The sequence below is a fragment of the Octopus bimaculoides genome, chromosome Z (assembly GCF_046866305.1).
Source record: "Octopus bimaculoides isolate indiv1 chromosome Z, ASM4686630v1, whole genome shotgun sequence".
Classification (NCBI taxonomy): domain Eukaryota; kingdom Metazoa; phylum Mollusca; class Cephalopoda; order Octopoda; family Octopodidae; genus Octopus; species Octopus bimaculoides.
Window position 1 is genome coordinate 50,057,547 of NC_142944.1, and position 22,973 is coordinate 50,080,519.

The following is a 22,973-nucleotide window of genomic DNA, read 5'->3' on the forward strand; positions in this document are numbered from 1 at the left end:
AGTGAAAGAAAATAGAAAGCTTCTGACAATGCCAAAAGTTTTCTAAAACCTTTATATTTCAGGTATAAAGGCCCATCTAAAGGAAAATAAGACAAGGTTGAAAATGCTAAAATAATTTTATCATGGAGTACATTTTAATACTGGTTTCCATTTTTTAGACTTTTCAACTAGGAGTAAAATAAGACAGTTAAATTGGGGGAAAAAATTGTCTTGAAGGGGAGGAGAAAGAGGAAATGGAGAAAGAAAAGAAATGAAAAATACAGGAGTGCTGTGACAGTAAATTGTCTGTGGAATCTTCTTTAATTGTCAAATGACCTAAAAGTGACATGTTGTGGTCGTAGCAGTAGTGGTTGGAAATGTTCTAAATACTTGTAGTAGTTTCATCTGTGGTGGTAGCGGCATTCAAAATAGGTTTATATTTTGTGATAAAATATGCTTCTTTGCTAATGCACTGATTATGGGTTGCATTGTCCCTGAATTTAGAGAGGGGAAAAAATTCCAAAGTTGGGTTGTTCATTAGTGATGCAAATATCGATGTGCTCGCTAATCTTATTTTTCTGTATTGTATTTTAATCTGGGATCTATGTACCGTCATCCTCTGATGTAGACTGTTTTTAATTTGACCAATATATTGTTCTTGACACTCTGAGCAAATTAATATATATATATTAGGTTTTTCGAAGCACATGTAAAGTTGTTTTTCACTGTAAACCGTTGACCCTGTTTGAAGGAGAATTCCAATCCTTCAATTAGGTTGACACACATACCAGTTAGGTCTTCTGCATTTTTTTTACTGTCGGTTTCAATGTTGTTGACAATTGTACTTAGGCCTATGTTAGAAGATTTTTCATTGACTTGTGTTGTCTTTTGCGTTTTATGATAGTGTGCGTTTGGAGGATTTGATCCATTCTATGGTCCCCTTTTAGTAAAGGGATGTTCTGAAGGATGATGTTGAAAGCCTCATTGTTTAAGGGGTTGTGCGTGGATATATATAGTAGGGTTTTTGATTGTAAATCCTTCTTTAGTCTTGGGTGTCTGAGTTCATATATGTTGAATTGTAGGGCACGTTGAAAGCCTATATCAATTAGTGATGGTGGGTAGTTCCTGCTGATGAGTGTATCCTTTAGCTCATGTAGTTGTCTCCCTGCTGCTTGTATCAGATACAAATCCTTTTTGCCAGGTTGTAAGGGATAGTCATTCTAGTGTGTCTGGGGTGGCATGAGTTGAATGGCAGATATTGCTTGGAGTATGCGGGCTTATAGTATATGTCTGTTTCTATTTTGTTGTTGGATTTCTTAATGAGGATGTCGAGGAATAGAAGTTGCTGGTAGCTATATTCCATCATAAATTGAATGTGTGTGTGTGTGTGTGTGTATATACACACACACACACACACAGACACATACATGTATGTGTACTTCTTTATCATGATATCACACAATACTTATAAAATGGGTGTTGCTATTATGCAAGTGGTATCATTTATTTCCCATCTTTTAGGGAAAACATGTCCAGCCTTGGGGAAAAATTGCCTTGATTGGAAATAAGTGAAGGTTGGTCAAGAAGGGAATCTATCTTTAGAAAATATCCTTTCACAAATACTGCCTAACCCATGCATGCATGGAAAAGTGTACATTAAAATGATTGTGTATAGTGCAGTGTATGTATGTAGTGTGTATGTACGTGTGTGTGTGTGTATATATATATATGTGTGTGTGTGTGTGTGTGTGCGCGCTCAGCCTCTTTCTTTTGGCCATTTCATCATCTTCTGCTGTTAAACCCTACACATATTTTTCCCTTTCCATTTTTTTCATTCTCTCTCCATTTTTTTTTTGTCTCAATCCTTTCTGCTGAAGAGCATAGGCTTGAAATGTCAGACTTTTTCATTCTCCCTGAGCTCTAAACTAATAGATCTGCTTGTAGTTTCTTCACCTGTCTTTGTCTTTTATTTTCTGCAAATTTGAACTGTGTACGTGTGTGTATGTGTATGAATGTATATGTAAATATTTCTATATCTAACCCTGAATTTTATTTCTTTAGCTTTATTGACCGCTCTCCAACTCCTGCATGTGAGAAAGTTTTGAACATTGCAAAGTGGAAATCATTTGATACTAAAACATATGATTCATAGTTTGTATAAGATAGTGGGGGTGGGTGTGCTGAAAGTGTAGCTGCTAGAATAAGAATAGCCTGGGCGAAGTTTAGAGAGCTCTTACTTCTGCTGGCAACAAAGGGACTCTTACTCAGAGTAAAAGGCAGACTGTATGACACATGTGTACGAACAGCCATGCTACATGGCAGTGAAACATGGGCTGTGACTGCTGAGGACATGCGTAAGCTCACAAGGAATGAAGCCAGTATGCTCCGTTGGATGTGTAATGTCAATGTGAATACCCGTCAGAGTGTAAGTATCTTGAGAGAAAAGCTGAACATAAGAAGCATCAGTTGTGGTGTGCAAGAGAGACAATTGCGCTGGTTTGGACATGTGGTGAGAATGAATGAGGATAGCTGCGTGAAAAAGTGCCACACCCTAACATCTGATGGAACCCGTGGAAGAGGTAGGCCCAGGAAGACCTGGGCTGAGGTGGTGAGGCAAGACCTTCGAACATTGGGCCTCACCGAGGCGATGACTACTGACCGAGACCTTTGGAAATGTGCTGTGCGTGAGAAGACCCGGCAAGCCAAGTAAGATCGTTGCCAGTGCCCCTGGACTGGCTCTTGTGCGGGTGGCACATAAGATGTATCATCTTGAGTGTGACCGTTGCCAGTACCGCCTGACTGGCCTTTGTAGGGTTTTCGAGCGAGATCGTTGCCAGTGCCCCTGGACTGGCTCTTGTGCGGGTGGCACATAAAAGACACCATTTCGAGCATGGCTGTTTTCGTGCGGGTGATACGTAAAAGCACCCACTAATGGTTGCCATTAGGAAGGGCATCCAGCTGTAGAAACTCTGCCAAATTAGATTGGAGCCTGGTGTAGCCATCCGGTTTCACCAGTCCTCAGTCAAATCGTCCAACCCATGCTAGCATGGAAAGCGGACGTTAAACGATGATGATGATGATGAATGAAAATAAAGTTGAATATTATAATTACTAGCTTCGTCATTGTTCAAGCACTTTTTTTTCCACTAGCAGTTTGATCTAGAATGGGTAATCAATCTAAGCTACACATTGCAGAATACTACAGATGCCCTACACTGGATGCACAATATATTAGACTAGATACTCTGGTGCGCGGCCAGGTACTGTGATGTGTGTCCAGGTACTCTGACATGCGGCCAGGCACTCTGTGTTCTGGTATAACAATGTACCTTAGTTCATAAATGTACATCAGTGTACTAGTTAGTAATACAGGGCAAGTAAAAGATATATTGTATTCATATGCATAATTTGTTGAAGATCCATATATATGTGTATCTATCAGTGTGTGTGCGTGTGTATGCACATGAACACCTGCACAGATAGTCATACTTAGTCATACACACTCACACTTCTACTCATTCTTGTATGCACTTGCATATGTGCATACACCTGTTCGAACACTCAGGTACACATGCACAAGTATGCGCACGCTCACACATACACACACACTTTCATACACTCACATATACAAATATATACATTCATATATGCACATGCACACACATCATACAAGACATGCGTACATACATCTGTTAGGGAAGATATTGTAATGTACTACAGACAGCCTATACTTAGAGTAATACATTAGACCCTTACATGCAGTAATGCCATACAGAACACATTACATACTGCGTCATACAGTAATTGTATTTACTGAACCTGCATAAGAGAGATTATAAAATCTCATTTCTAATTAAGTGAAATGTTTCTAATGTCTCCACATAGTATTCCTTGGCTTGCTAATGTGATGTAGCTATGCATGCAAGGAAGAAATTCACTAAAAAATAAAAAATAAAAACTGAAATTCTATACTTTACCAAGTTTAAAGTAATTTATATCTATTAGTAGGCCAAAATATACAGAATGTATTTCAGTACAGTTTTTTTTTTTTTTTTTTCCAATTTTTGCATAAAGTACATCAAAATATTCTATTTGCTCTGTTCTTGAGAGCAAACAGAGATAAGAAAAATAGTTTGAAAACCTCTACTTTGAAACATTAATATTGATTGCTGACAAGGATTTTATTCAAACCCCCACCCATCCAGTATATCCTCTTGATAAAAACTAATCCTCTGTCAACCTGTCAATAGTTCTTAGTTCTTCAACCATTTTGATACCAACCTATCTCAGGCTGCTTTTGGTTCTACGATACAAACATCTGGTTTTAAAATGATTTTAATCCCTTAACATTTAAACCAGCCATATCTGGCTCAAATATTCTTTCTGTTTTTAACACTAGCCAGATTCAGCCTCCCACGCCTACCCTCCAATATCATTCTAAAAAAAAAAAATCACATCAAAGTGATGCACAGTTAATCCAAAATGACATGAATAAATAAGCAATACTCATGGCAGAATAATCTGAATGCTTAAGGGTTAAATTAAAGCCCTCCAACAGTCTTGTATCTTTCATCTTTTACCTGTTTCATTAGACTGTGGCCATGCTGGGACACCACCTTGATGTGTTTAGTTGAAAAAATTGATCGCAGTACTTATTTCATTTTAAGCTTGGTAGCTTATTTAATCAGTCTCTTTTGCCAAACTTAAGTTATGGGGATATAAACAAACCAACACTAGTTGTGAAGCAGTAGTGAGTAATAAACAGACATATACACACACACAAACATATATTTACAATGGGTTTCTTTCAGTTTCTGTCTATCAAATCTTCTCATAAGGCTTTGGTAGCCCTAGTACTATATTAGAAGACACTTGCCCAAGGTGCTACACAATGGGACTGAATCCGGAACCATGTGGTTGGGAAGCAAACTTCTTACCACACCACCACATTTGCACATTCATTTTTCGTTCTAAACACCAGCTTTGTAATGACAATGTTATTTTAAGCAGTTTTTATTATTATAAAGATTGAGACAAAGATACTGTATTTCAACAGGGTAAAGGGTAAAGACTCTCTTTGATCATGAATGACCATAAGATTGCACTTAGAAAGTTCCCCTCTGAGACACAAGTCAGGGCAAGGTTGTTTGTGGAAGACCAGCGGTCAACCATGCATACCAGCTACCCCACCCTCCATGCCACTGATATTATCCAAGGGAAAGGCAAAGACTGACACAGCTTGGCACCAGTGACATCACAACTCATTTCTACAGCCAAGTCAACCGTAGTGTCTTGCTCAAGAACAAAACATACAGCCTGGTCCAGAAATTGAACTCACTACCTCATGATTGTGTGCCCGACGCTCTAACCACTGAATCATGCAGTGGAAACATGTTAACAAAAGAGTAAACCAATGGTGGTATAGCCTTTGACTTATTGAAGTCTACAGGTGAAATTTACATATCTTCAAATTTTCCAAATGGTTGCAGCAGGTTAGCTGATCAAAGCTGAAGGAATAATCCAAGAACTATTTTAGTCTTTTACTTGTTTCAGTCATTGGACTGTGGTCATGTTAGGGAAGCTGTTTTGAAGGATTTTGTTTAAATCAATCTCGGCTATTAAGTCTGGTGCTCCATTGCTTAACTGCTAAGATATGGGGGTGTAAATAAAGCAACATTAGTTGGTAAACCAATGAATATTGGCTCATACATGCCCACAAAAACTTACACACTTAAATATATTAGGCAGTGCTGAAAAGTTCCTGGCTTTGGGTAAAAGAAAATACAGGAGGATCAGATAATTGTGATTTTATTCAATAATCCTCTTCTAAGATTCACATACTTATTGCAGTGATCCTTCAGTTTTCCTAAGCCCTGTAAAAGAACTCAGAAGGTTGGGCCTCCAACCAGGCCTTTTGTGATACCCTTAAAACCAGGAACTTTTCAGCTCCCCTTGTACAACAGGTCTTCACCGTGCTTCTTACTCATAAGGTATTGGTCAACCCAAGGCTATAGTAGAAGGCACATACCTAAAATACTGCATCTTTTTTTAAAATTATTTCTTTTATGAGGTGTTTCTGATAGTGAGGACAATTTTACATGCAAGTTGTTTCCAAGCTAGCATTGGTAAAACGGCTATCGGTGATTGTTTAGGGAAGGAATACCTATAATTCATTACTATTGATCTCTCTCATAAGGCTGTATAAGTTCAAATCTTATGACATTCATTGTGCTGTTGGGTCTCTGAAAAAATTATCTTATTCTGCTTCCTCTACTTGAGTGTCTGATGAATTCAGTTGGTATGAATTGCAGAATGTAACATTTCATGTGTGTTTGTGTGTGTACATATACACACACACACACACAAATGTTTGTGTGTTTATATGTGTGTTTGTGTGTTTATATGTGTGTTTGTGTGTATGCGTGTTTCTCTGTTTATTTCTACTTGTTTTTGCATTGACACTGTTTGGATACTTATAAACAATTCATCCTTTGATCAGTGGTTTCATGTGGCAGCCAAAGTGAGAAAAAAAGAGAACAAAATGCCTAGAACTAAAGCAACACCACCACATAAACTCACTCTCGTTCTTTCTTTCTCTCTCAGATGAAAGACAAGGCCTGCAACATTAGATTCTTTATTACTCACAATAATTGAACTTATTGATAATCAATTTCTTGTCTTGACTAATTGTTACTTATGTACACATTGACAGTTTCCTTGGATTCAGGTTAGTGGTAAGAAGAACGTAACGTAAAAGAAATGATTGTGCCAATAAATGAACCACCTTTTAAAAAGTTTGGAGAAATTGATGTAAAAAATCAGTAAAGAATTATTTTGGCAGTGTGAAGTAGATGAGAAGCATAAAGAAATTGATATTAAGAGAGGTGGGGGACACCTCACTGTGGTGGTGGTGGTGGTGGTGGTGGATGTGAAGATTAACATTTTTAAAATAAAAATAAGGCACATCTTTACCATAGTAAAGAATTAAATGGATGCAAACTTTTTGCATTTTCATTGTGAAAGTTTTTGTCCCCACATCCTTTCTTGATAATTATTTGAGGGGAAAGGGCAGGGTTCTTTTTTTTTGTTTCTAGGCTTGGAATAGAGCTGGTATTTGCCAATTTACACATTCTAGCACCAGCACAGTTTTCTGTAACTTTTGGTCTCTTGGATGAATTCCTGAAAGTCTAAAATACAGCTGATCATGTGAAATTAACAAGATTGTGTCAGACATTCAGCTGATAGTTCCAGCGTAAGCCTAAATCTGTTGCCTAACAGTGCTGCTATGGTTGTAGATCCACCAAAACTAATGACCAGATTCAAAAGGTGCTGGGCTGTGAGGAGTTGGCAGGCTATGAATTGCCAGACTAAAGAGATTCAACCTGTGTGTGTGTGTGTGTGTGTGTGTGTGTGTGTGTGTGTGTACTCTCACAAATGAGGTGGTACTGAAAAGTTCCTGGCTTTGGGTCAAAGAAAATACAGGAGGATCATTTAATTATAATTCTATTCAACATATTCCCCTCTCAGATTCACACACTTATTGCAGTGGTTCTTTCAGTTTTTCTAAGCCCTGTAAAAGAACTTGGAAGGTTGTGCTCCAACCAGGTCTTTTGTAATACCAGGAAATTTTAAAACTAGGAACTTTTCAATACTTCCTCTGCTGGATTGAGGGTGGGGGGAATGCAATACATCCTGATTACTATATTGTATCCCATACTATAAATCTCTTAATGTTAATTGGCTGATTTCCTATGTGACAAATAATTCTGTTGCTTGACTGAGGTTGATATGGAGATACAAACGAGAAAGCAACTTGTTTATTTTATACTGTCATTAAAGCATGGTTGCATGGACAAAATATCCACTTTGCAAGAATGTGAATTTGGTTTCAATTGCACTCCAAGGGGCAATTTAAATCTCCCTCTTGTTCTGAATATCAGTCTATCAGAAGTTGTTCAGAAATGTGCAGCCAGATGAATACCTGCTGTCAGTCACCATATTTTAAATGTAGACCAGTTGATTTGGTAGAACCCAACAAAATAACCCACCATCTTTCCAACATTAACTTTGGCTACATTCTTTTAATTCATTATCTTTAGCAGCCATGGACATGCTTATGAAAATCAAAAAAACAAAACAGTACTCTTTGAGAAATATCTGAGAAGTTGAGAAGTATTGAGACTGAGAAATATTTTTTCATGCTCAGAATTGTGAAAGCATGGAATAAACTCTGTTTGATTATGAAGCCTCTTTATCTATTCAAAATTCCAAGATTCCTGAAACTCATTGACGTTATTCCTGATACACTCTTTGCACTCTTTCATCTTTATGACTATTTTTATGTTCATTTTCCTGTCTTGAGTTTATTCTCTGCTGCTCCTCCTCCTCCTCCTCCTCATCCTTTAACGTCTGTTTTTCATGATGGCATGAGTTGGATGATTTGACAGGAGCTGGCAAGTTGGGGAGCTGCACTAGGTTCGAGTTTGATTTGATTTGGTTTGGTTTCTATGGCTGGATGCTCTTCCTAATGCTTACCACTTTACAGTGTGAGCCAAGTGCTTTTAATGTGCCCCTTTAACATGAACACTTTTACATGGCCCTTTCTTTTTCAATATTATACTTCCTTATCAGCGCCCTATATTTTTGTTCGCTTTTAAGCTCCCGCTTTCTCATTTCGGTCTAACACCGAAATTTCCTTCGAGAGCATATCTAACCCCGCCTGTATTCTTCTTTTCCACCATGGATCTTTTCTTTTGTCACTCCCATTATATTTCTATTTCTTGACATCCATACCCACGTTTTCTGCTACAACAATACTTGCTGCCTTAATCAAATTATTTGTTTTTGTGATGTTGTTTGTTCTGATGTATTTCAGAATTTCATTGACATTTATGGTTTCTTGGTTCAATTTCCATCGATCAACCTTTTTAAGGTCGCAAATAATGTCGCTATCGTTCTCCTGTTGTCCTGCCTTTATTCTGTCATAGATTATTACTATTATTATTATTATTATTATTATTATTATTCACTAGTCTTGTTTTTATCAGGTGCTTTCACTGCATTACTGATCTCAGCTCTGTATACCTTGGATATGTGCTGTGGTTTGTTGTGATGCTCTTATTTTCACTGTATTGAAAGTGATTTATGTAGGATGTGTGCAGTGCCTAGTTATATATACTTGTGAGTCCTGGTGTTTTTGTTACAGATTTGTCTGAATATTTTTTTTATCATACCTAATGCCCCTACTATGATAGGAATTGTTTCTGTTTTTAGACTCCACATTCTCGTTATCTCTATTTCCAAATAATTGTATCGTGAAACTTTTTCCATTTCTTATAGACATTGTCATATTGATGCATCGATTAGAAAACATTTTTTCTTTATTATTATTATTATTATTATTGAGCAAGTTTCTTCTAATATACCCACGAGTTGACCAATACCTTTTGAATGAAATTTGGTAGTTAAAATGCCATTTACAAAAGCTTTATGTCAAGTTAATTTTTATTGGCAAAAAAAAAAATAGTCGTAGCAGCAGCAGCACTGACAATAACATCAACAACAATGATTTTTAAAATCTTCCATTTAAGCAAAGAAAAAAATAAAAGAAATAAAAATCCTTAAAAAATAAAATAACATTTTGAAACTCAAAACCACATCAGTTGTTGACATATTCTGACTAGCAACTTTTTAATGTCAGCTCTAAGACTCTAATTATGCAAGCAGTTCTAGAAAAAGCTTTCTTTCGTAACCAATTTAAGTAATTTATAAATAATCCCTTTTAATCCCATACCATTCCTTGTTGTTTTTAATCTTCCTCCTCCTTGAGAAACAATAACTGCTGTCCACAACCAACATCAACAGCGGCAGCAGCACCACTGCCACCAATAGCATAACCATCTCCACCAACGTCACCACCATTAGGAAATTATACCTCCACCACCACCACCAATACCACTGCCTACAATAACACTGCCACCACCTACAATACCACCACTACTGTCGCTGTTGCTACTGCCACCACCAAAACCACCAGCAACTCCACTACTGACCACTAACAGAACTTTTCATTTTAGTAGTTTCTGTTTTTGATTTCTTTTTTTTGTTTTTTTTATTCTACATTCTATATAACTTGTTTCCAGATTTATTTGCTGTTCCTCTGTTGTCTTTATTTATTTCGGAACAAATCCATCACCTAGCCACTCCATAAACACCCCTCTCTGCAAAAAAACCTGTTTTTCTACAATCTGGGGGTTTATTTACTCCTAACTATTAATTATCTTAATGATTTCTCTATCATTTACACTTGTGAAGGTTATATGTATGCGTGTGTCCAATAATGAGTGAACAAAGGTGTCATTACATGGTCAGTTGATTGACATGATAGAAATAGCAGCCAAATATGCCTCAAATTATATCCTATCTGGAAAGAAATAACATATAGATATTTACATGTGGGATGGCCATTACTGGAATGACCTTTAATCATAAGTTTTCTTGCTTGATCAAGCTAAACAATAAATGTATGTGCAGTAAAAATATTAGCACTTCTTCATTAATTTGAAATTTCACATATTTCTTCTTTCAGTCATTGGACTGTGGTCATGCTGGGGCACCACCTTCAAGGGTTTTAGTTGGACATACTGACCCCAGTACTTAATTTTTTTTTTCTCAAGTCTGGTACTTATTCTATCAGTCATTTTTGCCAAACTGCTAAGTCACTGGGATGTAAACAAGCCATCACCAGTTGTTAAACAGTTGACACACACACACATACACACACACACAATGGGCTTCCATACAATTTCCATTTACCAAATTCACTCACAAAGCATTAATTGACCTAGGGCTGTAGTAGGAAACATTGCTGCACTGTGGAACTGAACTCAAAACCACATGGTTGCAACGAAAGCTTTAGTCACATAGCCATGCCTATAATATATAATTCATGTGATTTTTACATTATCAAGGTTTAGATAAGCCTATCCAGTTACATATTCTCACAAACAATGGCTGGATTATTTATTTTTTTATTGTATCTAAATTCTAAAAAAAAAAAAAGAATTTAAATGCTAAAAACTTATGAGTTCTGTAAGAAGAAAATGATATATAGATGTATAATATTTTGTAGATTTATATCCAATTACTGTGGCACCAGCTGTGACCTGGTCACGGTTGGTGCAACAAAATTTTGTCACCAACTAATAAATACGTAAGTGAAGTTAAGCTATTGTGTGATTTCTGAATGGCTAAATTGTGTCTTCTTCACTAATTATTTTAGTTTCAAAATGCAGTCCCAGATCAAATCACTCACCATGCAAGTACATTAACAAAATGTTATATAATAATAATAACCCTTTCTGAAATTTTGGGGAAGGGAACTAGTCAATTATGACGAGCCCCAGTGTTTCATTGATACTTAATTTATTGACCTCAAAAAGATGAAAGACAAAGTTGACCCTAGCAGAATTTGAACTCAGAATGTAGTGATGGGCGAAATACTGCTAAGAATTTTGTCCAGTGTGCTAATGTTTCTGCCAGCTTGCTGCTTTAATAATAATAGTAATAATAATAATAATCCTTTCTACTATAGGCATAAGGCCTGAAATTTGAGGGAGGGGGACTAGTCAATTATGTTGACCCCAGTATTTCACTGGTACTTAATTTATTGACCTTGAAAGGATGACCTCAGCAGAATTTGAACTCAGAATGCAAGGATGGACTAAATACTGCAAAGCAATTTTGCTCAGCTATTTTTGCTAACGATTCTGCCAGCTTGCACCTAATAATAATAATAATAATAATAATAATAGCAATGTCCTCTCAACGATTTTTAAAATAGAATATCTGAAATAAAATTGACTGCTCTCACAAATGAGAATACTAAAAATGAATCCGATCGCTCTCAAACAGAAAAATATTTCATATACCTTGTCTGGTACCTGATCGATCCCAATGGAAGTCATGGAATGTGCAGGTTGTGTTTGTAATGCTGTGTGTGTGTTGAATGGGTAATGAAAATATTTGCATGACTTGAGTGCACACATATTGATAAGTCTTTGGGAGTCAACTACGTAAAAGTTTTGGAAACACTGGTTGAAATGCAACAGGAACTTTGGTAGAGAAACGTAATTAAACATAAAAATTATAATTGTAATGAAATGCATACTGTATCGTGGTCTTAAATTCTGGTCTTCTTTTAGTAATCCTCTTGTTTTAGATCAATGTATAGAATTATGTATATGTAAGTATACTGTAAAGTGTTAAAATATATGTATAATATCCTTATATAATTAATAATGAGCATTGTCTTTTTACATATTTGTGTGTGTGTGTGTGTGTGTGTGTGTGTGTGTGTGTGTGTGTGTGTGTGTGTGTGTGTGTGTGTGTGTGTGTGTGTGTGTGTGTGTGTGTGTGTGTGTGTAAATATATATATATGTATATATATATGAATGAGCCGGAGTGAGAGGTGAAGGTAGAGGGGATAAATGGGGCAAAGAGAGTGTCGTATGAATGAAAGAGGAAAGGGTGATAGATGAATAACGAAGGAAGAAGTGAAAAAGCCAATAAATGGTGTTTGAAGTGTGAGTATATGTGTGTGTAAAAGAGAGGTATGTTTGCGTGCATGTGTGTGTACAGTGGAAATGGGATGGTAATGTTCAATGCTGAAAATGTGTGAGTGTATGTGTGTGTAGATACAAGAGAACTATATGAAACTTTACATGTAAAGTAAAGAAAATATAAAAAATAATCCAGAATCCTTGTCCGGTACTTGATCGATCCCAAAATCTAATCAGTTTGTGCCAATCATGAGGCCAAATATCCCTGAAAGTTTCATCCGAATCCATCCAGCGGTTCTTGAGATTCTTGTCCACAGACAGACAAACAAACACAACTGAAAACAATACCTCTGCTTTCATGAAGGCAGAGGTAATAATGATGATGAACTTATTGTATACAGTGTTTAGGTGCACTACAAATCATCAGAAAAAAGTAACAAAAACTGCATGAACAGTACATAGAATATGCATAGGAAGTGAACAGTGAATGAGTCTGAGTCTTCAAAAAAAAAAAAAAAAAACAGGGTAGAGGGCATCAGGTGTATTGTTGGCAAATTTCAGGAAGCATGGAAGTTGTGTAGTGTCTCGACAGCTAATAACTGAAGCAGGTAGTTTATTCCCTGTTTCAGCAATTCTGAGCATGAAAAGAAAATTTTCCAAAGTCGTGAGTGCTGTGTTGTTTTTGATTTTTTGATATAAAAGATTATATTAACAGAAAAATTAATTAGGATATAAAATATGGTAATGAATATTGGACAACAACTGAACAAATAGGATTTGCAAATACAAGCAGCCAAAATTAGATTTCTCCAAAGGATCTCTGCAGTAATGTTAATCAACAGGATGTGTAGCTTGGACATTGGGGATTCTTTCCACGGTTGAACCATCACTTTACTGCACTGAGTGATCATAGCTCCTGTACTAAGGACATTTGATTTGAATGGCACTGAAAAAAAATCACAAGATGGATTCTCCAAGACAGCTAGCAAGAGATGGAGGGAGAGACCAATATCCATGGTCTTTGTTTATTATAGTTGAGAATCCAGCCAGAACGTCTGATTGTTGCTTCTGATAGGATCCTCTGGTGGCAGAGGATTTTATCTCAATGATCCTCTTAGGAGCCAATGGGTAGAGAAGTTGGATGTAAAATATTGAAAAGTTTACCTTACAAAATTTTTTTTAAAGAGATACTAGATGCATAGAAAAGGGGTTAATTAAAAATACAAATTGAAGCTTTAATAATGTTTTATTCTTAGAAATGATATTAATTTTAGTTGGATCTTCCTTCATAGAAAACCTTAACCCTTCAGTATTTAAACTGGTCATATCTGGCCCAAATATTCTGTTATGTTCACACTGACCAGATCTGGCTTCTCAAACCTACCCTACAATATATATATATATATATATGTATATAGTGAATCCAAACAAAGAAGAACAAACAAGAAAAATCGTGAGGACATGGTACAAGTACTGTATTATCAGACGCTCAGGAAAGAAAAGAAAGAGGATTTAACATTTTGAGCAAAGCTCTTCTTCAGAAATAGAGGAAAATCCAAAAGAAGGGAAGACAGAGGAAGAAAATTGCTAACGATACACACGTGGTTACATTTTGAAATCACACACACACACACACTATATATATATATATATATATATATATATCTCATTCCAGGGTAAAAAACTAGAGGTAGTCGATAGCTTCCGCTATCTGGGCGACCAAGTTAGTAGTGGGGGTGGGTGCGCTGAAAGTGTAGCTGCTAGAATAAGAATAGCCTGGGCAAAGTTTAGAGAGCTCTTACCCCTGCTGGCGACAAAGGGACTCTCACTCAGAGTAAAAGGCAGACTGTATGACGCATGCGTACGAACAACCATGCTACATGGCAGTGAAACATGGGCTGTAACTGCTGAGGACATACGTAAGCTCGCAAGGAATGAAGCCAGTATGCTCCGTTGGATGTGTAATGTCAATGTGAATACCCGTCAGAGTGTAAGTATCTTGAGAGAAAAGCTGAACATTAGAAGCATCAGTTGTGGTGTGCAAGAGAGACGATTGCGCTGGTATGGACATGTGGTGAGAATGGATGAGGATAGCTGCGTGAAAAAGTGCCACACCCTAACAGTTGAGGGAACCCGTGGAAGAGGTAGGCCCAGGAAGACCTTCGTACATTGGGCCTCACCGAGGCGATGACTTCTGACCGAGACCTTTGGAAATGTGCTGTGCGTGAGAAGACCCGGCAAGCCAAGTAAGATCGTTGCCAGTGCCCCTGGACTGGCTCTTGTGCGGGTGGCACATGAGATGCACCATTTTGAGCGTGGCCGTTGCCAGTACCGCCTGACTGGCTCCCGTAGGATTTTCGAGTGAGATCGTTGCCAGTGCCCCTGGACTGGCTTGTGCGGGTGGCACATAAAAGACACCATTTCGAGCGTGGGCGTTTTCGTGCGGGTGACATGTAAAAGCACCCACTACACTCTCTGAGTGGTTGGCGTTAGGAAGGGCATCCAGCTGTAGAAACTCTGCCAAATTAGATTGGAGCCTGGTGTTGCCATCTGGCTTCACCAGTCCTCAGTCAAATCGTCCAACCCATGCTAGCATGGAAAGCGGACGTTAAACGATGATGATGATGATGATGATGATGAGATAGATAGATAGATAGATAGATAGATAGATAGATAGATAGATAGATAGATAGATAGATAGATAGATAGATAGATAGATAGATAGATAGATAGATAGATAGATATATTGTGTGTGAACACTACTCTCTCCGTTCCTTGTCTTCATGTAATGGTTGTAAACAAATGTTGCCATCATGTAAGTGGTGTTTATTTCCAATCTTCCATCAAAACATGTCTGGCCATGAGGAAATAGGTGATGGTAGGCAATAGGAAGGGCATCAAGCTGTAGAAAATTCACCTAAAATTTTGTCTGAGCCCCCCCCCCCATGCATGCAGTCAAACACACACAAAGTATATCTAATCAAATGTTAGACTATTCAAAATTCTAGAAACAAAAAGTCAATCTATTTGAAATGCAGAATATACTAAATGTACCAAGACCAATATCTCATGCTTCTCTCTTTTCATTGTTCTTTAGTGCTGTCTGAGGACATACATTTTCATGGTATACCCTATTATTGTCCTGTAATGTAGCAGTTCAACAAATAGATTCGATAAAATGACTACCAGATTGAAAAAAAAATACTAGGAGCAATCTGATTGATTAAATCTTTGAAGTTGGTACTCCAGCACAGCTCAGTCTAATGACTGAAACCAGTGAAAGACTTTGAATGTGTTATTTTAAATTTATTATTGATTTCTTATGAATCTGGCAGCTGTGACATTTATGTACGAGTTTGTTTATATCTGTTAGTTATGTACATGTTACTGGATTTGAGCAAAAATTAATTTACTGTATAGAACAGCAGTCCCCAACCTTTCTTTTTTTGTACCACAGACTGGTTCCACACAAGACAGGTTTTCCAGTACTGGGAGATTACGCACATAACAAAACACGATAAAGTTCATAATATATAAGTAAATTATTATATATATAATACATATATATTACAAATGCAATACATATATAAAGTAAAAACAATGAAAAATAAATATATAATGTAAAAATTCATCCCTTCTGTTCAGTCTGGCACAGAAATGATACATAGCCTGGTGGTTGAGGCCTCCTCATATACAACATCTAGGTATTCTAAAGAATGTTTTAATATTATCTAAGCATTATGTAACTGAATAAATTAGAGTTGACTATTTTATTAATCCTTTTGATGTCAATTTGCCTGAGAATGCACTTGTTTCTCTGATACAAATTTCCTGTTTTAATGTGATCTAAATTAAAATCACCCATCATAATTCGATGTTAATTTATGTTCCAAACATCAGCTTAATAATGACAAAATTCTTCAATATTTTCAAAATTAATTGAAATAAAGGCAGTGTATTTCAACAGAAAATGGTAACAAAAGGATTTATGAACTGAAATAGGGAAATATATATAGAAAAAGATAATTATATACATTTATAAAATAAACAGTATAACATGCAACAGTAATGAGAAAATTTGATTAGCAAGCTCGTATTGAACCTCAAACTAAAGATATTCTGATGAGTATTGCAATATTTTAGTCTTCATTTATCCCCAGCGTCTGACTTAGTATGATATTAGTAACAGTTTTACCCCTCTTCATGCAAATGTAATTTTTTAGTTTGACACCCTCTTACACATTAATTTAATTATGTCACGAGAAAACTGCATCCTACATGGTTGTCTAAATGGCATACGTAATGAAAAATGACCTTGAAGTTTTTTAGTAGTGCAGCCTTCCAGATAATGAGCTTTGTCTCATGCAGCCAGCCTGGTGTGACGAGCCTCGTCTCGTGCGGCCTGCCTGGTGTGACGAGCCTCATCTCATGTGGCCTGCCCGGTGTGACGAGCTCCATTTCGTGTGGCCTGCTTTTCAAGAAAGGTTGCCTATGCTCAACTTAAATCATAACCTACTTCCTGAATATTTTGTTTGTTGCAGCTTAAATGAATGAGATTAGTTTATCCTATGGGATATCTTCTGATATTAATAATGGCTTCTTGCACACAAAAAAGAACTACAATCTGACATAAAGCTGTTCTTGACATCCTTTCTGCCATACCAACCCATTAGAACTGCATCCATCAACAGTCAAAATATCCTTTGTCACTGTTATAGAAATCTACAGCATTCAAACGATGGGAACTTGTCAGTTACTTTCTTCATTTTGGTTTGCTTCTTGTTCAAGATTGCATTTGGCATCTTACTTGATTAGTAAGAGTATTTTTGGTAATATCATAGGTTGCTTAAAATGAATTTGATTATTTTATAGAACACTTTGAAAGTATGTCTACAGATGATTATATTTAATACTTTCTCTTGGAGTTTTAAGCTAATCTTTAGAAACGCTCATCTGTATATCTTACTTGCCCACAATTCTTTTATGCATATTTTTTATATATGTATTTTTCTGATGTATTTTTACAGATGGGTTGCGAAACGTATGAGCATGGAATTTGAAGACATGTTACAGACAACATCAGGCAAATTATTGGACCAGATTGTGGTAAGATTCAGTCCTCATTTACCTTCTGTTACCACCACCAACACCACCACCATTTGTATAATTGCTGCAACATATTAATGTTTAATGCCACAAGTTTGGTGAGAAAGGATAATAAATTTTAAACAAGGACACCTATACATACAGTTTGGTTAATATTTCCAGTAAAGCTCCCTTCTCTTTCTTTCTCTCTCTTTCTCTCTCTCTCTCCTTCCCCCTTTCTCTCTCTCTCTCTCTCTCTCTCCCTTCTCCTTTCTCTCTCGCTCTCCCTTTCTCTCTTTCTCTCTCGTTCTCCCTTTCTCTCTTGCTCTCTCTCCCCCTCTCTCTCTTCTCTCCCACTCTCTCTCTCACTCTCTCTCCTGCTCTCTCTCCTGCTCCCTCTCCTGCTCTCTCTCTCTCACTTTCTGTCTTTCTCCTTCTGTCTCCGCTCTCTCTTTTTGTCTTTCTCTTTCTGTATCTTGTCTCTTTCTTTTTGTCTTTCTCCTTCTGTCTCCTCTCTCTCTTTTTCTCTCTTTTTCTCTCCCTCCATTTCTGTCTTTCCCTCTCTCTGTTTCTCTCTACACCTACATGAGTGTTTCTATGTGTGTGTGTGTGTGTGTGTCTAATTGTGCATATCTGCTGTATGCATTGAAGTCTGTGTGTCTTCATGTAGCTTCCTGCATGTGTTTATATCTGTGTGTTTGTTGTATGTATAACTTATTAAAGTTGCTTTCGAAATTCTCTAAAATTAGCTTTATGATTTATCCAAGGTCTGAGTCACTGTTATCTAAAACAACAGTTATCTATAATTTGATCCATGGTTATCTAAAACTCTACACTTATCTATGCTTTGATCTACTGCCATCTGAAATTGTACAGTTATCTGCTGTTTGATCCAGAGATAACTGATCTTTTACAGTCATCTGTTATCTGAGTCACTGTTGCCTGTAACTCTTCTGAGTTCATGTTGAGACCAAACGATAGGTTTTAGCTGTTCAAAGAATTGTTAATGGAGAGGAGTAGTAAGATAGTTTAAACCTATAGAGCAGTGGTTCCCAAATTTTTCAGGCTGCCACCCGCTTGACACCCAGACCACATTCCTAACATCCCCTCTCCCTCCCCACCACAAATATAGACCATTTTTCTGTAGCAAATTCAAAATAACTATTTCACAAATAAGACTTAAACTTAATTAACCTATTGATATTTTTTTTTACATCTATCACCCCATTTTGGCCACCCCAATATCATCCCACTTTTCTTCCACCACCCCCAGTGGGGCAGTATCACCCACTTCGGGAACCACTGCTATAGAGTATACTACATCATCAGTTTTCTTTATTTTTTTCTCTCTTTCTTTAATCGTTGATGTTTGAACAGTATACAAACACGGTTCTTCTTTACTAATCTGTTTTAGTTATTGATTTTAGAATTTCTTTCTCGTTGAGAAAATGAAAACAATGTCTAACATCTGGTTTAGTTTGTATGAAAACATTTTTCATTATGAAACTTAATTACATAGTAATATGAGTATTAAGTCTAACCAATTATCAATCTGAAGTTGTCTCCTGGTGATTCTCTGCATGAGGCATTTTAGAGGATTCTCTTTAATAACAATTTGTAGAAGTTGTTAGCCTGTCAGTGTTATCTGATCCCAGTAAATTCAAGAATATTTCTTAGATTTACATTATTTACATTTGACGGATATTTGTCCTCATCTTGTTCATTGTTAACATGACGTTTCGGCTGATATACCCTCCAGTTTTTGTCAGGTGTCTTAGGAAAGAGAACCCAGGTTCGAAATTTCCCCAAGGTATTTTTTCAATATTATTATTATTCAGGTCACTGCCTGGAATCGAACTCAGAATTTTGGGGTTTGTAGCCCGCTCTCTTAACCACTATGCCATATGCCCGTGGGCTAACAGTGGTTAAGAGTGCGGGCTACTAACCCCAAGATTCCGAATTCGATTCCAGGCAGTGACCTGAATAATAATAATAATAATAATAATAATATCGAAAAATACCTTATGAATGAGAACCCAGGTTTGAAATTTCCCCAAGACACTTGATGAAGGCTGGAGGGTATATCAGTCGAAACGTTGTGTTAACAACAAACAAGATGAGGACAAATATCCATCAAATGTAAATAATGTACATAATTCCTCATCTCTTAAATATACAACTGTAATATTTCCTTGGTTTGGCATCTCTTCTTGACAGCTATGTGAACTAATCTATATACACAGTGATTCTAAAGTCCCTTTAGTGTCAATATAAACTATTGTTAAATGAGGACCTTAATATGTGCCTTACCTTCCCTTCTCTTTATCACTTCCTCATACATTTCTCTTTCCTAGCTTCTTATAGCTTTCACCCAAACTCTCCACTGTTCCTTAATCACACCTGACCCCAGGCCTCCTATTGACTGTTACAACTCATGGCTGCTGGGTATCTTGCTTTTTCATACAGCCTCCTGCCCAGACCATCCAGAGTTGTTGAATTAGGGTACAGCCAGGTGATTGAACAAGGCTTCTGCCTATGGCTTTCACAAATTATTACAGAGAATCCTCTAAAATGCTTCGTGCAGCAAATCATTCAGGGTCCTCTTCAAATTAACAATTGGTTCATCCTTTGCTTATGGCATTTTTCTTAAGTAGAATGTATTTTATACTTTATTTTTTTTATATACTGGCATAGATCAGACAGTTTACCAGCTCCTATTGAACTGCCCAGCCCATGCCTGTATGGAAAAGTGGCATTTAAGGATGGGGTTGATGGTGTGTGTGTCTGTTTTCATCAAATTCAACAAAACAGACTGCCCTTCAATTATTATCTATCCTACTTTTTCCATTTGTCTCCCAAATTCTCCACCTTTAGTACCACCTTCTTAACACCCTCATTAATAGCCCCACCCCCCCTCTTCCTGAACTAGCTCTCTTATCTCTCCTCACTGTTCCCTGTCTTCACAACCCCACCGACCCTCCAATTCCCTACTCAAATACAGCTGGTTCTGCACTTTTATTCATCCCATCTTTGAACTTTTCTGCATTGAAATCTGAAATTTAAGATCTTCTCTATTCTGATGATGGAGGCTTGTCTAAACCCATGTTGATTGCATCCATTACGACTGCATATTTAGGTGAACTACATCTACCAACATTATCAGAAACCATAGTAATTTATCAAAGGTCTGATGAGGCCAGGAACTGCATAATTGTCTTGAACAAGTCACATCATTCCACTTGTATTTTCTAAAGCTATATGGATGAAAAAATGTATCATTTTTGTCTGACATTGTGTTCAACACAAGTCAATTAAACTAACATTGACTAATTTGTTTGAATAACAAGTAAAAAAAAAAAAAAAAAAATATATGGAGAAGTGCCAAGATTTTCTTTCAATAATTCCTGCAAAATTTAGAATTTTTATAATGTACACTGCTATGTAGGCTTACTTCTTTCTCCATCTATGTATTTCTTTTCATTTTAAATGAATCATTTTGCTTTACAGATGAATATAAGAATAAATTCATAGTTAAGTGTACAAAAAAAAAAAAATTGTGTGGCAGATAGCTGCTTCTAGAGAGAAGACGCAGACTGAATGTATAAATAGTTTGTGAATAGGAAGGCCAGATTGAATGTATAGACTAGTAGAAGGCAGTGGTGTGTGTGTGTGTGTGTGTGTGTGTGTGTGTGTGTGTGTGTGTGTGTGTGTGTGTGTGTGTATATATAGTCTGGTAAATAAGTTTTTAAAAAAAATTGTAACTTGATGCATAATCTTATTGATTTCTTTATCATTCCATATCAGGTTAGAGATTTCAACCTTGGCACCAGGTTTCCAACTTTTCATTCAGTTATTGTAAAAAATGAAGTAAAGGATTCTGCCTTGGAGGTGAGTTGTATTATGTTACTGGATATGCCAAATATTTGAAATAATGTTAGTATTTTTATAGGGTATTATTATTATTATTTGTATTACAGTGATGAGACATATAAACTCAAAAGTTTGTAGGAACATCCCAAATAACTGTATTCATGTATGAAGTTGAAACCCCAGCTTGACAGACACCTCACCAATGGAGAAGCTGCACCTGTTCCTTTAACCCTTTTGAGTTCAACTTGCATGAGACTATCCCTGGTTCTATGCTACAGACCGTGTTTCAAAGTGGTCTAAATCCTTTCTTCTATAGGCACAAGGTCTGAAATTTTGGGTGGGAAGTGGGATAATCAATTACCTTGAACTCCAGTGTTTCATTGATCCCCTCTACCCCCCCCCCCCCCCCCCAAACCTCTAAGAGGATGAAAGGCAAAGGTTGACCTCAGTGACATTTGGACTCAAAATGTGATGATGGACTAAATATCTCTAAGCTTTATTTATCCAATGTGCTAGCAAATCTGCCAGCTTGTTGTCTCCAACTTGTAATAATAATGACATATTTTACTAAATTTATCTTTTACCATTTACTTGTTTTCCATAAGACTGTGGCCATGTTGAAGCACTTCCTTGAAAGGTTTAGTTGAATAGTACTTTTTTTTTTTTTTTTAAGCCTTGTATTTATTCTTGCCAAACCATAAAGTTATCCTCTCTCAGTAAATCTCCATTCAAACTCATATTAACATGAAAAAGCAGAAATGAAATGAAATAATATATAACAATATTTGGTCTTTGTTATTTAAGCATTTAATTTTGAAATTTTGTTTGAGTAACTTACTGCAAAATATTGTTTTAAAAAATCAATAGTTTAGTTAAATTTTCACATTTATCTAATGGAAACATCAGAAATATTTATTGATGACTATGTCTTGGCACATTAGGCAATTATTTATTGGTAACTCTCATATTTGAGGAAGTTAAACCATTTTAATTTTCTTGTAGATTCAACTGTTTTGTGATGATGACAGCATTAATATTGTTGGGCAGCTTAACAAATTGTTTAACTTTCCTTAACTCTTTTGACCAACCAGTCTGAGACTGCCTTTCATTCTGTGGTACAAACTTCCAGTTCTGAAGTGTTCTAAATTAAAAATTCTTATTAAAGTTTAATGTTGGTTTATATTCCAAACATCAGCTTTTAATAATGAGTTATTTTACTATATTCTTCATTTTCAAACTTGATTGAAGCAGAGTATGCTTCAAGAGTAATATAGTAACAAAATGGTTCAGTTGACATATTGGCAGTCTTCCTGGTTAAAGAATAATTCATTAATTGTTCTAGCTATGACCATCATGCCTTCCTGAAGAGCCTGCTGAATGTGACTCTTTGGACATAATACATGCAGTCCCTGTTTTAGTTCTTAATGCTTTCATCAACATATTGAAATACTCTGCCAATGTTCCAATTAATAGTGAAAT

At 36.5% G+C, this 22,973-nt stretch overlaps 1 protein-coding gene across 7 annotated transcripts in view; it reads left to right on the forward strand.

Annotated features, from left to right (window-relative positions):
* Positions 1-22,973, forward strand: part of LOC106878514 (PDZ domain-containing protein 8) — a 296,017-nt gene that overhangs the window by 100,024 nt on the left and 173,020 nt on the right. For all 7 annotated transcript variants that reach the window (XM_089365281.1, XM_089365279.1, XM_089365278.1 and 4 more), the window contains 2 exons: positions 17,567-17,645; positions 21,429-21,512. In XM_089365281.1, coding sequence (XP_089221407.1) covers positions 17,567-17,645; positions 21,429-21,512 — 163 coding nt within the window. The remainder of the gene's footprint in view (positions 1-17,566; positions 17,646-21,428; positions 21,513-22,973) is intronic.